The sequence below is a fragment of the Oenanthe melanoleuca genome, chromosome 2 (genome assembly GCF_029582105.1).
Source record: "Oenanthe melanoleuca isolate GR-GAL-2019-014 chromosome 2, OMel1.0, whole genome shotgun sequence".
Classification (NCBI taxonomy): Eukaryota; Metazoa; Chordata; class Aves; order Passeriformes; family Muscicapidae; genus Oenanthe; species Oenanthe melanoleuca.
Genome location: NC_079335.1, coordinates 145630913 through 145646104, shown reverse-complemented (window position 1 = coordinate 145646104; position 15192 = coordinate 145630913). Strand labels below are relative to the sequence as shown.

At 45.2% G+C, this 15192-nt stretch overlaps 1 protein-coding gene across 1 annotated transcript in view; it reads right to left on the bottom strand.

Annotated features, from left to right (window-relative positions):
• Positions 1-1150: 1150 nt before the first annotated feature.
• Positions 1151-15192, bottom strand: part of LOC130248848 (vasoactive intestinal polypeptide receptor-like) — a 96043-nt gene continuing 82001 nt past the window's right edge. Inside the window, exons 10-14 of the mRNA XM_056482872.1 lie at positions 14075-14144; positions 9918-10009; positions 4805-4934; positions 4157-4198; positions 1151-2215 (exon numbers count right to left, since the gene is read on the bottom strand). Of these exons, the coding sequence (XP_056338847.1) occupies positions 2024-2215; positions 4157-4198; positions 4805-4934; positions 9918-10009; positions 14075-14144 (526 nt within the window). The 3' untranslated portion in view covers positions 1151-2023. The remainder of the gene's footprint in view (positions 2216-4156; positions 4199-4804; positions 4935-9917; positions 10010-14074; positions 14145-15192) is intronic.

Below are 15192 nucleotides of genomic sequence, written 5' to 3'. Positions count from 1 at the left end.
ACTCAGGACTGCAAGTTTGCCCTTGGTGTGTCACAGTTTCTCAGCCCCTCCACTGACCCCAGCTCCCCACCCTGTTCTCAGTCCCACACCTGGAGAAATACTTTGGGAACATGCAGCTCTGGGTAACAGGCTCTGGGAGTGGTTATGGCATGGAACACTGCCCTGTCAGGACTCAGAAAGGAGCTGGGCCTGCAGCTCTCCTCCTGGGCTCAGTGGGTTTGTTGGCATCCTTTGCTTAAGGCAAACCACCCCCAGCCCCAGCAGCTGCAGTGAGCTGCATTTCCCTGTGCAGAGATCAAACTGGTAAGCTGAGATCTCTGAACTCTTTAAAAGAGGAGCTCACCTCCCTCTCAGGTGCCTGTTGGTGACCCAGACACTCCTTTACAGGGACATGATTGAATAGGATGGCAGCAGCCCAATTACTGAGGGTACACATGAGCTGGGCAGGGATTTCCCACCCTCAGCACAAAACTTTTCAACCCCACTTGATGCACTTGAGTGGGACACAAACATGAGCATCTGTATCTGTGTATTTTCTGTCTTCTGATTGAGTTTGGGACTGTGGGGTTGCCTCAAGTAAGTAGGACTAAGCTGTAACATTTCTCCTTTTCCTCTCCACCATGAAAACAAGAATTAAAAAACCCCACTGCCTTGGTTTTCATGGGATCCATGTGCATTCTTCAAGTAGGAATTACCCCTGTATGGAAAATAACAGGCCTTCAGAAAAGAGGTAAAATGCACACACACATCTTAAATATCTAACAGTGCCTTCATATAGGGTGAAAGCTCCCCACAAAAGCTGAAGAAGAAATCCATTTAATAGCTCCTTCACTCCTTCCTCCCTCCTGGAGTGCCAGTTGTGTGCAGAGACAACCTTGTTCTGATGAAAGCAATTTTACCTGCTGCTGTGACACTAATTTTTTTTTCATCTGCAGAGTGGCTCCTTATGGTGGCTCTGATTCAATTAAGGATTACAGGGCCCTATATTTCTCTTTCCTGAAAGTGTGTGCTAAGCAAGTGCAAATGAATTACAGCCCAATTATTTTCCCCTGATCCCTAATGATCCTGGGTGCATCCATGCACTGAGATCTATGGGAGAACTTAAAGAGAATGAAAAAAAAGAACAAAAAAAACCAAACCACAGCCATGCTCTGCTTTTGGCACCTGGCCCTGGTTTTTATACATGCAAATCGAGTTTCCTGTTCATGGAACACAACCAAACAAAACACCATGTCACCAACACAGTGCAGAGAAGGGTGTCCTCACGCTGACCCTTCCCAGGGATCTGCTCTTCCAAGGGGCCTGGAAAGCTTCTGCTCCCAAGGATGGTGGGGAATTAGCAGAACACACTGGGGCATCCTCCAAGGGGCTTTCCTGGTGCTGCAGCTTCATCTCCACCTGTGTAAAACGTGGGGGCCATGTGCTGGCCTCTCCCTTCCTGCTCATGCTCCTCCTGTCCCTTCTCCCCGTGTCCCCAACACCGTCTTTGGTGCTGTACCATCACCTCTTGTCCACAGGAATTTTGGCACATTCATATGTTTGGATTTTTTTTTTCTGCTTCCTGCCTCTGTCTCTCCTTTACTGGCTCATTAACAAAAAAAAAAAAAAGAAAAAAAAAAAAGAAAAAAAAAAAGTGCAATTTGCCTGTTTCAGAGATGTCAGTTCTGGTAAAGCCACTGAGGACTGAGGCTCTCCCTCCCTTACCCTCAGTACTGCATCATTTATGACACATCAGCATCTCCCAGGCTGTCCTCAAGCAACTTGGACAATTCCTCAGAGTTATCAACCCCTGAGGGCTTGAAACTGAAGAGTGAAAGGCCTGAAAAGTGGGAGAGCAAGAGCGCTCCTCTGCCTCTTGGCTTGTCCCATCTCATCCTGGGAGCCAGCAGCTTTTCCAGTCGTGTGTCCTCTGTTGGCTCATGTGGAGCAGGTCATTTCACAGGGGTTTCTCATGGCACCACTGATTCCCAGGGCTCCTCGTGTCTCAGTTTTGGATGCTCAGTGCCTGGGGAGCCTCTCCCCATCACACCAGAGAGAACTCAGCCTGGAAGCCGGAGCAGCGGCGCGTCTTGGGCGAGCACTTGGTCAGCATGGAGATCTGGGTGCTGAAGTTGGTGCCGTTGCTGCCCAGGGAAGGGTGGTGGTACTTCATGTCCGAGCCCAGGAACCTCTCCAGGTGCCACCTCCGCCACTTCCTCTTGAGCTCAGCTTGCACCTGGGCGTGGGGAGGACAGAAAAGGCGTCAGGGCATCACTTGGTGATGTTCTGGCCTGACTGTGTGAGCAGCCATGGGGAACTCACCCACCACAAAACTTGGCTTGGCCAGGACTTTTAACCACACAAAGGGGAAAACTACAGAGGTGACTTGGGTTGCAATACAGGATGTGGTCAGAAATGTGAATTCTGTCCCCATCTGTTAACCCAGCTGGGGCAGTGACCCTGATCTCCTGGCACACATTATCTGCTCATGGGCCATCTTTAAACCAGCTGGGCAATCATCTTTATCTTCCCACAGCCCATCCTCCCTCCAGGAGATATCTCCTGTTAATGGCCACTGAGTCCCAGGGCATGACTGATAAAATTCCATCATCCCACTGGGAGATGCTCCAGCCAGGGGAGCAGCCAAGCCTTTCCTACCCAGATAAAAACTGACATTTTGGACACCAAGGCACCTTCTTTCCACTGGATTCCAGAGGAAAGCCAGACCTTTCCACATCATCCCTGGAGCTCCAGAGGAAACTGCACCTTCTCCAGGAGCACTGCTCCAGCTGAACCACATCTGCCCCTGCAGGAGGATGCAGCCACCATTGAATGGGACTGTGCCAACACCCTGACTGACTGACGGGTGTCAGCTTGGATTCTGACTCTGGCAGGGTTTGGGATTGTTCTGTGTAATACTGTATTTCTATTTTAATTTTCCTAGTAAAGAACTGCTATTCCTAATTCCCATATCTTTGCCTGAGAGCCCCTTAATTTCAAAATTATAATAATTTGGAAGGAGGGGGTTTACATTCTCTATTTCAAAAAGAAGCTTCTGCTTTTATTGGCAGACACCTGTCCTTCAAACTAAGACAAGAGGGTAAATTACTGGAGCAGAAATCCCTGAGCTTCATCAGAAAGGACATGGGTAACCCACCTGCCACAAGGCCAATAATTACTTTATAATGTCCACTAAACTTGGCTTGGCCAGAATTTTTAACCACACAAGGGGACACTACAGTGGGTAAATTATTGGAGCAGAAATCCCCTGAGCTTCATCAGAAAGGAATTTCTTATTGGTACAGTCAAGGTGCCAGACTATTTAACTTCAATGACAACACTTTGTTAGTATATTTAAAATGGTTTCTTTTTCAGTGCCCTGTTTTTGGTCCAAATAGAAATTGTTTAACTACAGCTTGTTTGCAAAGCTGTCAATACAGCTGTGTTTTTTTTGACAGAAGCTGCTTGCTGCTGCTCAGAGAGTTTACAGAATTAACCTGCTTTACACCATCCCAATTTAAATCCTGAACAAACCTTGTCCTCTCCTGCAGCCCCCCAGACAAACTTTTAGGTAACAGCATGAATTAGATGAAACAGCTGTGTGTGAAGGGCTCTGGGATAAACAAACACAGGAACAGCACAATCCCAGGAGGAGAATGCCAGGACTAAAATGTGGGAAAGTCAAGATTATTCCTGCCAGGCAGAAACACGTTCACCTGCACTGCTCTGTGCTCACCAAGTCCCACCAGTGCCTGTGCTGGTTCTGGCACTGGGTGTGATCCTGGGGAGGATCCCTGGAGGCACCAAGCATGACCAGGGCTTAGATGGGATTTATCCTGCCCTGCTGAAGGTGGTCCCTTGGGATCAGGGATTGGGCAAGTTCACACAGGAGTTCTGCTGATGCTGTTTAATGAGGAAAGGATGGGCTCAGCAGCAGTGCTACACTGCACACACAAGTCCTGATGTGTTTATTAATTGTTTTTATTAATTGTGCAGAAAAGTGTCAGGCAAATGGCTGAATTATTTTCCTGGACAGAGAGATGTGATTTGGATGCTTCCCCCCAGTATTGTAACATCAGGATCAGGAATGGGACCCTTCTCAATCCACTCTCCACATGCATTCATTTTGTCCTAGCTGCAAACAGTATCCAAAAAAACACTGAGGGTCTGGTCTTACCTCTCCATTGAGAAAGCAGTACAGAACAGCCACCACAAATCCCTGGGGAAAGGATAAAACAGGATTTTAGCACTGCAGGCAAGGAGAGAATGCAGATCCATTCAGCTCTCAAAGGAGAGAACACAAAGTCACAGAATTATTCAGGTTGGAAAAGACCTGTAAGGTCATGAATCCAAACCACTCCCCCAGCACAGCCAAGTCCACCACTAACCCATGTCCCCAAGTGCCACATCTGCAGTTTTTGAACACTTCCAAGTGCCAGATGTGCAGTGATGAAGATGTAGACAGGGATGTTAATCATTCACCACCAAATGAATCTTGCTGCTCAAAGCCCCATCCACCCTGGCCTTGGACACATCAATAATACAAAAACTGAATTGTGGTGCTTATTTTTCTCTTATTTTTATGAAAAAAACACAGAGAGACCAACACACACTGGAACATTTTCTTTTCATTTCCTAAAACGAGGGAAGAAAATCTCCTTCTGGAAGGCAAAATATAAATTTATCTTTCATCCTGGCCAGGCTGGACTGAGTAGATTTTCCACAAAGGTACAAGAGCAGGATGGGGCATGCCCAGGAAAAACCCATGTCCAGCTTGTTGCATTTCTCCCTGGTGACAGACCTGGTGACCCAAATTCTGGCTTACCTGGAATGACCCAACCACCAGCTCAAAGACCAGCTTCACTTCTGCTTTGAAATTGTCGGGGAAGAAAGCAAACATGATGTAGTGAATGCCAAAGAGAGGGATCAGCAGCAGGGTGGACTTGGCCAGCCTCCTGTTGGAAAGGCAAACATGAGCCATGAGGGGAGAGGGTAAGAGGCTGAGGAATCCTGCAGCTGAGCCCTGTGCAACCCCAAAAAATTATTATTTCTCCTTGTTCCCACAGAGTGCAGATGGCTGGTGATTTCAGACCTGGTGGCACCATGAAATGTGACATTTTTATTCCCTGTAGCTCCACTGGAGGTGTTTCTTTCTCCCTCCTCTCTTCCTTCCTTCCCACCAGAGATCTTTTTTCTCATCTCCACAAGCTAAATCATCATCTAGCAATGTCTTTGTTTGCCTGGGATTTCTGAAAATTACAGCTTCTGGGAGAGAAATGGTATGTTTAGCTTGGAATAATGACAGGCTACTGCACAATGAATGTCTCCAAAGGAGGGGGATGAACAGTATTAGTGCTTAATGGCATCATGCTGGGTAATCAGGGGTCTAATTAGGAAGGGATGATAATGTATTAAATGTAATCATTATTCAAAAGTAGCTGGCAGAAAGAAAATGAAAGCAAGGGTTTAAGGATGCTTGTGGGGGTTTTGTCTCCCTTGGTCACTTGTAACCTGTGACAACTTCCCCTGTCTCAGAGGCTTCTGGAGGAAATAAAGCTAAGGCTGGGATGTTGGAAATACTCATTTTTCTATCTGGTACCCCTCCACCTCCAAACCTCATCAGGCTCAGACCTCTCAGACCATCTTCATTTATCTGCCACCTGCATGAGCCCACTGGGGGGCTGATGTGGCAGCTTTGTGCACAGGATGCTCCTCCCTGTGTCTCCCAGAGCTCCTCTGCAGCTCTCCTGGGCTTGGCCCAGAGACAGCTCAGTTAAAGCTGTGATTGGAGGCTCATCCCAGGAAAAATGAGATCCCAATCATCCCAAGCAAAATGAGATCCAAATCATCCCAGGAAAAATGAGATCCCAGTCAGCCCAGGCAAAATGAGATCCCAATCATCCCAAGCAAAATGAGATCCAAATCATCCCAGGAAAAATGAGATCCCAATCAGCCCAGGCAAAATGAGATCCCAATCATCCCAGGGAAAATGAGACCAAATCAGCCCAGGCAAAATGAGATCCCAATCATCCCAGGGAAAATGAGATCCCAATCAGCCCAGGAAAAATGAGATCCCAATCATCCCAGGGAAAATGAGATCCCAATCAGCCCAGGCAAAATGAGATCCCAATCAGCCCAGGGAAAATGAGATCCCAATCATCCCAGGGAAAATGAGAGCCTGCAGGAAGCTGAGGAGCTTCACAGGAGTTTGCCTTTCCCACATCCCTCACCAGCAGGCACATCCCTGCTCACAGGGATCCAAAATCTGAGTTCTCTTGGATGCCTTGCTCTGCCACAGGACTGTCACTGTCATTGTCACTGTCACTGCACTGTCTCTGGTGATCATCAATCAATCAATCAATCAATCAATCAATCAGTGTTCTCTGTTCCTCACTCCAGAAGCAGCTCTGGACAGTGGGACCCATGCTGGTATCACCCTAATCCCCCCAGCTCCTGGCAGGTGAGAACCTCACTCATTTCCCCAGCAGTTCAGTGAATATCAACAGTGGCTTTGCAGAGATTTCTCCTCTCTCCTCATTTTCTGGGGAACATCAGCCTAGAGGAGATGTGGTGCTACCTTTGTGTACCACACTGACAGAGATGCTGCTTGCAACCTCCAAGGGGTTAGAAAATTTGATCTTATTACAGACAACACTGGGGCTTTAATTACAGTATTTTCCCTCCTGGCTGGACTGCGGTAATGAAAAGGACATAAATGACAAAACTCCTCCAGTTTGCACACCTCACATCAGTCTCTTGCTCCCAACACTGAGCTTCACCAGATACTGAATTTTAGATTTAATTTTGACATCAAGGCAAGGGCTCTGTGATTTTTAAGACTTCACCACCTAAACACTCAGGAAAATCATCACCCAGTCACAGTGTAATTTGTCCCAGGAAGCTCAAGCCTGGCTGTGCAGGAGGCAGAACTGTTTGGGGGATTGTCTCTAGCTGGTTAAACCTGCTGGAAGCCATGGATTCTCAAAATCCTCATTACTCTCATTCCCAGCACATCCCAGACCTCCCCTCTCTGACAGATACACGTGGTCACAGGTAATTTTGGGAAAACTTGTGTCCATTGACCTGCATGGAACCTGTTCCTGCCCTTGGAGGTGGGCAGGAGTGAGCCAACATTTCAGTCACACTCCTTGAAATCATAATGGGAAAGTTGCTCAGAGGACTTTGATGACAATATTGATCCACAGACATGGACAGAATTGGAGAGATGAATTATGCTCAAGTTTTCTGTTGCAGAAGACAAATTCCATTTGCCTGAAATATTGCTGTCCCATTCTTGCACACGTCCCTGTCATTTCCAGAAAACTGGTTTGGGAGACTCTTTTTAGAGCTTCCAGCACATAAAGCCCTGTGAGCAGCATTAATGAGGGAGTCAGCAGCACACCTGAACTTCCAGCCTGCAGCCAAACTCAGACCCTTTGGAGCTGAACAATGCTGTCAGCATGTCAGCAGGCTGTGTTTGTAGAAAATAAACAGTATAAAATACACATGAGAAGGAGGGAGAAATGCAATTGAGATATCCAGGATGCTGTTAGTTTAAAACAGATTTGTTTCAGATTTGGCAGGAGGAACCCACACAGAGTCATTTGGTTGGGAAAGCCCTCCAAGAGCATCAAGTCCAAGCTGTGACTGATCCCCACCTTGTCACCAGCCCAGAGCTCTGAGTGCCACCTCCAGCCCTTCCCTGGACACCTCCAGGGATGGGGACTCCAAACCTCCCTGGGCAGCCCCTTCCAATGCTTCACAACCCTTTAGGTGAAGAAATTCCTCCTGATGTCCAACCTGAACCTCTCCAGGCACAACTTGAGGCCAATTCCTCTCATCCTGTCCCTTGCTGCCTGGGGGCAGAGCCCCATCCCCACCTGGCTCCAACCTCCTTCCAGGGAGTTCTGGAGAGCAATAGGGTCACCCTGAGCTCCCTCAAACCTTCAGCAGCAGTTTTTTTGCTAAGAACTGTTGGGTCCTGCAGTCACACCCCAGCAGGCTCCACAGATTGCTGTCTAAAACTAAAAATCTTAGGACCACGCTGAGAACTCGCCTTGGTGGGATCTAACCTTCAGTTTCAGATAATTAATATTTGTTTCCATAGGAAAGTGTGGTGTCTTGAACCTGCTGCAGTGAGCACAGAGATTTCCAGCTGCCCCAGCCAGCTGTGGCTGGGTGACAGGGGGACAAGTGTCCCACAGATCCTGTGCCCTGTGTGACAGGTCCATGCAAGAATTGAAGTGTCCTAAAGAACCCCACGTGGCTTGGAAACCTAAAGCTCTAAGATCAGGTTGGAAGGAGCTCTGAGCAACCTGGGATAGTGGAAGGTGACTCTGCCCATGGCAAGGGGTTGAAGCTGAATGAGCTTTAAGGTCCCTTCAAATCCAAAACTTTGTGGGATTCTATGATTCTGTCAAGTGAGCAACTGACTGATTCCCCTGTCTTTGCAGGTGGTGAAGGAGGATCTGGAGATGCCAGGATCAGTTTTCCTTCAGCAGAACCCCCTGTTGGGAGGTCAGTGAGGTGAATTCTGTGTTTTACCAACATGCCCTACCTTTGTTTACAAGGCAAAAAAACTTTCCTGGCAGCTCCCACCTCACTGGAAAATGTGTCCTGAACCTAAAGCCCAGCATGAGATAATCTGGGCATAACTCTTCAGATGGCAGCACATTTGCTGAGGTGAACACAAGTCAGCAGTGCCAGTACTAGAACGTATTTAAATATTCTGATTTAATCTGTGCACCTGCTGCAAACCTGGGGTAAAAAGATAAAATTCCCAGTCCAGAAGGGGAGGTGGTAGAAAGCACAGGGTCTGCTAATGTTGGTGTGTTGTGATGACAGAAAAACAGGTAATTGGCTTTGGCTGCTGCCAGGAAAATTAAGGTCAAAAACTGGCATTTCCTTTCATAAATCTGAGAATCTCTCGAGGCAGATTAAATGAATAATTCAGCATCACCAGAGAGAAAGTCTCAGTGCCGTGGCTGGGAAGGATTTAAGGAACATATTGCTATTGTTTTCCATCCTGCAGGAAGATGAACTGAGGTTTTTCAGGGTACCCAAAAACATAGTTCTCTCCAAAGACAAAGATTTACAAGCAGTGACCGTGCAGACACAGGACTTTTTGAATTTAATTCTTTTCTAGGAAATGTTTAATAAATATCCAGGATAGCTGAAAAGTGGAGCCAGAACAGTGGCTAGAGTCAAAAATAATATTTTATTTTATTTTATTTGCACTGAAGCCAGAATAAACCCATGGAGAAAGACATTTCTTTCACTCTTAAAATCCTGCAGCTGAGACCAGCCTCGGCCACTGAGAGAGATGTTGATCTCTCCTGCATGTTGTTCATTACATAAAGCCCAATTAAGGTCAAACCTCATATCCCCAGAATAAAAGCATTAAGTCAAGTAAAACTTCTAAGACAGTGATCCTTCTCAATAGAGAAGAGAAATCCAATCTTGTTTAGAGATCTTTTTCAGGATAAGGAAAATTTGTCATAGATTCTACTACTAAATGGTACTTTTCTAGATCTTTCTTTAAAACTGAGGGTGAGGGGGAAAAAAACAGCCAATACACTGTGGAGAGCAACTTTTTTGTTTTTCATCAGAGTCTTTCTGCCTTCAGAATCCAATAGATATTAAATATTCAAAGAAAAATTATATCTGGCTCCATAATCATTATTATTACTCTCATTTCTTCATCATTAATCCCAGGAGAAATCCCTCTCACCTGCTGCAACTGACTAAAAACCTGCCCAGCTGTTTCAGCAAATGCTCCATTTCCTGAATCCTAATCTGCTTTAAGCAATCAAAATTAATTGATTTTGATCAGCGCAGGCAGACACAACCACAAACCAAGACACAATCATGAACTATCAAGCAGCCAGGCAGGTTTCCCAAAAAGCACAGCACAGGGGCTGGAAAAGTCTGGGACTTACGAATATTGGCTGGTTTCGTTGTGCCCAACATCTGGGGAGTGCAGCTTCTGCACCAGGATACGGATGATGCAGATGAAGAGGATGAAGTTCACCTGTCGAGATGGAAGAGAGGGTAAAACCATCAGTGGTTTTCTCCAGGGAAAAGAGCCCATCACTAGGGGGGAATTCCCCTCCCTGGGATGTTTTTGTTTGTGTCCTAGGTTACAATGTAAAGATGTGCCCTGAAGTCTGGATTCTATCACCAGCTGCTGAAACTGGGTGGGGCAGTGATCCTTATCTCTGTGGAGATATCCTCTGCTAATGGGCCAGCTGTTAAACACCAGGTGGGGCAATGTTCTTTATCTTTCCCACAGCCCATCCTCCCTCCAGGAGATATCTCCTGTTAATGGGCCATGACTGATAAAATTCCATCATCCCACTGGGAGATGTTCCAGCCAGGGGGAGGAGCCACGCCTTTCCTACACAGATAAAAACTGACATTTGGAACACCAGGGCAGCCCTTACCCACTGGTTTCCAGAGGACAAGAGCTGCCAGACCTTCCTACAGGTTCACTGCTTCAACAAGATCAGTTCATCTGGACTGCTGCCACCACCCTAACCAGCGGGGTGTCAGGTTGTATTCTGACTCTGCCAGTGTTTTTTCTTTTGTACTATTGCATGTATTTTCTTTTTTTTTTTTAATATTAAATTGTACTTCTGACTTGGAGTCTCTCACTGGTTTTGATTCCAAAACCATTACACCATGGAACGAGCTGCCAGAGGAATTCCTCTCCCTAGAATGTTTTTGCCATGGAACGAGCTGCAGCTTAACAAGCTGTCTTGGGGTAACTTTATGATGCTTGCATTCTGTTGGTGTTGAATATTGAGCTCTGCAGCTTTAAGACTGGATCCAGGAGTGAAGGGGGAGAGAAGAGGTGCAGAGTTTGTTATCAGAGACTGCACTTGCTCCCTGCTTGAATCTGTTTCCTAAAGGAACCCCCATACAGAGGTTTTCTCCCAAATTTACCCTAAACCAGGACACAAGCCATGAGCAGAGAGCCCCTCTCAGGGGTGGGGAGCACATAGAAAACCGACACAGGATGGCATCTTGGGCCTGACATCAGCCTGCTTGGGACTTCGTGTCATACATCCCAAGTATGATGATGTCAAACCCATCGAGCACAGCTCCACACGACGTCCGGGAAGGAGCCCTGGGACACGGGCCTGGCTGCTGAGTGTGGAGAGCAGGGAAACCCAACCCAAACCAAGCCAAAACAAACCAAACCAAACCAAGCCACGAGGCAGGATCCACTGCAGCACACCTCTGCTGTGTCCTATTTGATGCCACAGGATTTAGCTTTTGTATTTTTCAGGTCCTGTGCTGCTTTAGTGTACAGCTCTAAAACTCCATACCTGTCAGCTGCTGTTCTATTTATTCAGATAAAGCATGTGCTGTTTGTTCAGATAAAACAATTCCTCTCTAGGCCTGAAACTCAAGGATATCTTACTGTCTCAGGCCCCCAAAAAATAAACAAAACTGGGGGTATATGAAGCTGTAATTGGAGGATTAACCCAATATGTAAATAGACCAAACTTATAATTGTATGAAAAACTTGTGACCATCATCCACCTTGGGTGTAGCCCCTCTCCAAGGATTCTGACTGCCCAAGGTGCACCTATAATAAATACCCACTTTTATTCTCTTCCTCTTGTCTAGCTTCTGTTTCAGGTAGCCACTCCAAGGCATCATTTGCCATGTCCTGTCTGGAGACCTTGTGCAGCAGGGAATGTTCCCTCCTGGCATGTTAGACCAGAGCAGCCTGGCTGATACCCACATTTTAGGTGGTTATTTTCACCCTAAAATCTCACAGTGCTCTACCAATGTACTCAAGCAATGAGAACCTTGTTTCATAGCAAAGGTGTAGAGCTGAGAATGGGAATGTCCTCATGGCATGAATTGAATAAAAATCTGCTTCTTTCAAGGTCATCTCCATCCTGTTACCCATGCAGCACAGACAACAGAAAAGCAATGACAGATTTCTGGGGACTTAGTTCAGTTTTTGGTTGGCACACAATTCCTTTCTTTATCCTTTCATGGTCAGTGAATGTGCAAATGATTCTGATTTTTAGAGGCTCAGCAGCTGGAAGGGATTGTGTTAAACCAGCCAGTCTGATTCCCTGCAAAAATAGATTGTAAGATTTCTTCCAGCAATTCCTGCACTTATCACAACAATAGATGAATAAAACAGACTGAAGCCCATCTCTCAAATAGACTCGTTTTCCAAAGTCTATGAGTGATTGAATATGAATTTCATTTCTTGATTATGATGCATTGCTTAATCACTTCTTACCTATCCTGAGCCATTTATCATAGTTCCTGTTTGTATTTATTTTCTCAAGTGAACAGTTTCTGTGTCTGATTTGGTGGCAAGTGAAATTTATTAATCCAAACCAGTATTATCTAGATCAATTACACTAATGAGCATTGATAACACACAAGCTGCTGCAAGGAAGGCAAGGATGGAGTAATTTAATTCTGACTGTGTTGGCTTGGAGCAGTCAAGAGCAAACATGGAGTGGAATGTGATATATGGGCTTGGTATAACCTTGGGATTCCATGGCAGAAGATGGAGGAATCAGGATATTGGAGAATTTGTTTACATTATTTTTTATCCCTAAGGTATAATCAATGTGTTCCCAGTGCTTAACACCTTGTACACAAGATATAACTCATGTACCATAAAGGTCATATAGATCTTGTATATTTTCTGGTAGATCTTGTATAATATATTTTCTTTATAGATCTTGTATAATTTTTTCCTTACACTAGGATATCAGCTGCATTCCCTTGGATTTGGGGAAAATATTGCATTACCCCCTGGAGAAACCTGCTGTTCATCAGCCAGTGGCTATCAGCCCCTTCCTTTAGGACAGATTTATAGGATATCTGCTGAAGGAAAATCAGGAACTGCTGGGTAAATTCTGTTTGGCAATGAGGAAAAGATTTATTGGCCAAAAGAAAATACAGACACATTGATCTGAGGAGAATAAAAGGGTGTGTTTTTTGACTGAAAGCTTATCTCAGGAAAGGGAGAATACTATCTATAGCTTTCCTGGATGATATAAATATTTGGAGATGTGTCATCTAACTACTGTGTTTCTTTCCAGTGAGGTAAACAGAGCAAGATGTCATTATTGAAACCTTCAGTCTGGAATTCTTGCAAGATAAATGCCACAGAAAAAAAAATTCTTGTAAAGGTCATAATGTACATGGAATAAAAAGAATGTCAAAGGAAAGATTTCTGTGATTTCTGTTTAGAAGAGATATATTTGATTTCATTTGTGTTTTTTGTTTGTTTTCTTTTTTTTTTTTTCTTCCCACATCCTTTACTTCATTTAAGAAAACTCAAAGCTAAGTCTGACTCCAGTTAATTTGATTTTAAGGTTTGGATCCATGTCCAACAAAGCAATGTTCAACAAGGATGGAAGGACCCAGAATTCCTCAGAAGTGTCCTGGTTTCTATGGTCAGTATTGATCACATCCAGAGAATAAAAATAAAACACTTCTGTTGATTTTTGTGGAAATTAGCTAAACTCCTCTAGAATTTACTCCAAAAATACACAGCTGGAATGCAACTCTGTACTCTGTACTGGGTGCAAGAGGCAAATTCCTGAGGGAATTCATCTCCTCCCTTTTTATCTAAGTGGAGATTCATGGTAGGACTCATCTCATGTTAATTTGTAATGTTGACATCTACAGCTGAACGAATCATCCTGGCCAGCTTGGAGAAACAAAACCACCCCTAGCCCAGATCATCTGATGGAATTCAGATGATCCTCAGGCAAAATGAGTCTTTCCTGGATGTCCAAGCTCATTCCTCAATCTCCTCTCCCATGGTCACTCCACCAAGGAGATGGGGATGGTCAAAGCTACACCAAGTGAGCTCCAGACTGGTGGTCTGGTCACTCAAACCCTCCCATGGTCAGTGCTGCAGGTCAGGGTGTTTATCTGGAGGAGAATTTCCTCACCTGAAGGCAGATGTTCAATGTACAGTGGGATTTTACCTGGCAGTGCATTTTCCATGGACATTTACAGGACCCTTCTCAACACCCCTTCACCCCTCCCCACCTAGGACCAAAGATGGCTTTGCAGCCAGCAGAATGTGATGATACTTTACCAAAATAGACACCAAAATAGGAGTTTTAATGATCCACCAGAATGGGGATTCCACTATTTCCTCCCAGCACCTAAAAAAAAAAAAAAAAAAGCCAGACTTAAAACATCAAGCACAGCAAGCAAGCAGGTCTGTAACCTCCTCAGCTTTCCCTAAAGCTAAGTTTTGCTAGGCTGGGTTGTGTGAAGAGGACTAAACTTCATGTGCATGGATTGAGAATGGCCAAAACTTGGTTTGCAGTGGCTGTGAGCACTGGTAGGCACCAGATGTCCCAGATGATGGGATTTTGGTGATGCCAGTTTTTACCCCTTGGCCATGGAATGGGCTGGAGGATGTTAGGAGGATGTGGGGGAGGATGGTGATTTTCTTAATTTCTCCTGCACTGAGCTCTGCTGCAAGGGAAATTGTATAGAAACCATGAAAACTGATCAAAATCTATGAAAAGATTCCTCAGGGCTCCAGTGCTGTGCACCATCCTGTAAAGAGGGGTGTTGGATCCCACAAACCTGGGGGTTTTGAGATTTCTGGCCCCCTGGAGAACACTGCTTTTGACCTGAGACCTTGGAGAAGGCTGCCAAATTTGAGTGATAGAGTTAGAATCATGGGTGTGTAGTTAAATAGGAGTGTGTGATTTCACATGGTGAAGGGTTTGGAATTTGAGAGGTTTGTAGTATAGTAATAGGTAGGGACAAGATGCAGGATTTTGGGTGGTGTCTCTTTTGGTGCTCATCTTCCTTCTTCCTGATTTCAGTTTCTGGTTGGACAGTGCTGCACTGAGGGTCACAGGAGTTTGGTTATTGGGTCAAAAGTATAAATGATATAGGTGTTAATTCTCTATTGGACTGTTTAGCTTTAGGAGACCTTGTAGCAGCTGAATCCATCTCCATTTTGCTCACTTCTAGCTTGTAGTTAAAAATGCTACAAAACCCTCTGTACTTTAGATAAGATTTAATAAACAACCAAGCCCAAACATGAGAAAATTCATCTCCTTTATGTTTTTAATCCAGACTCTGAGTGAAGACAGAAGAAACTCCAGACTAAACCACTAATTAAGTGCAAAACACCTCCCTGTTACAGAGGGGGTTTGATAAGCACAGAGCAATTGGCACCAGCAGGAAAAA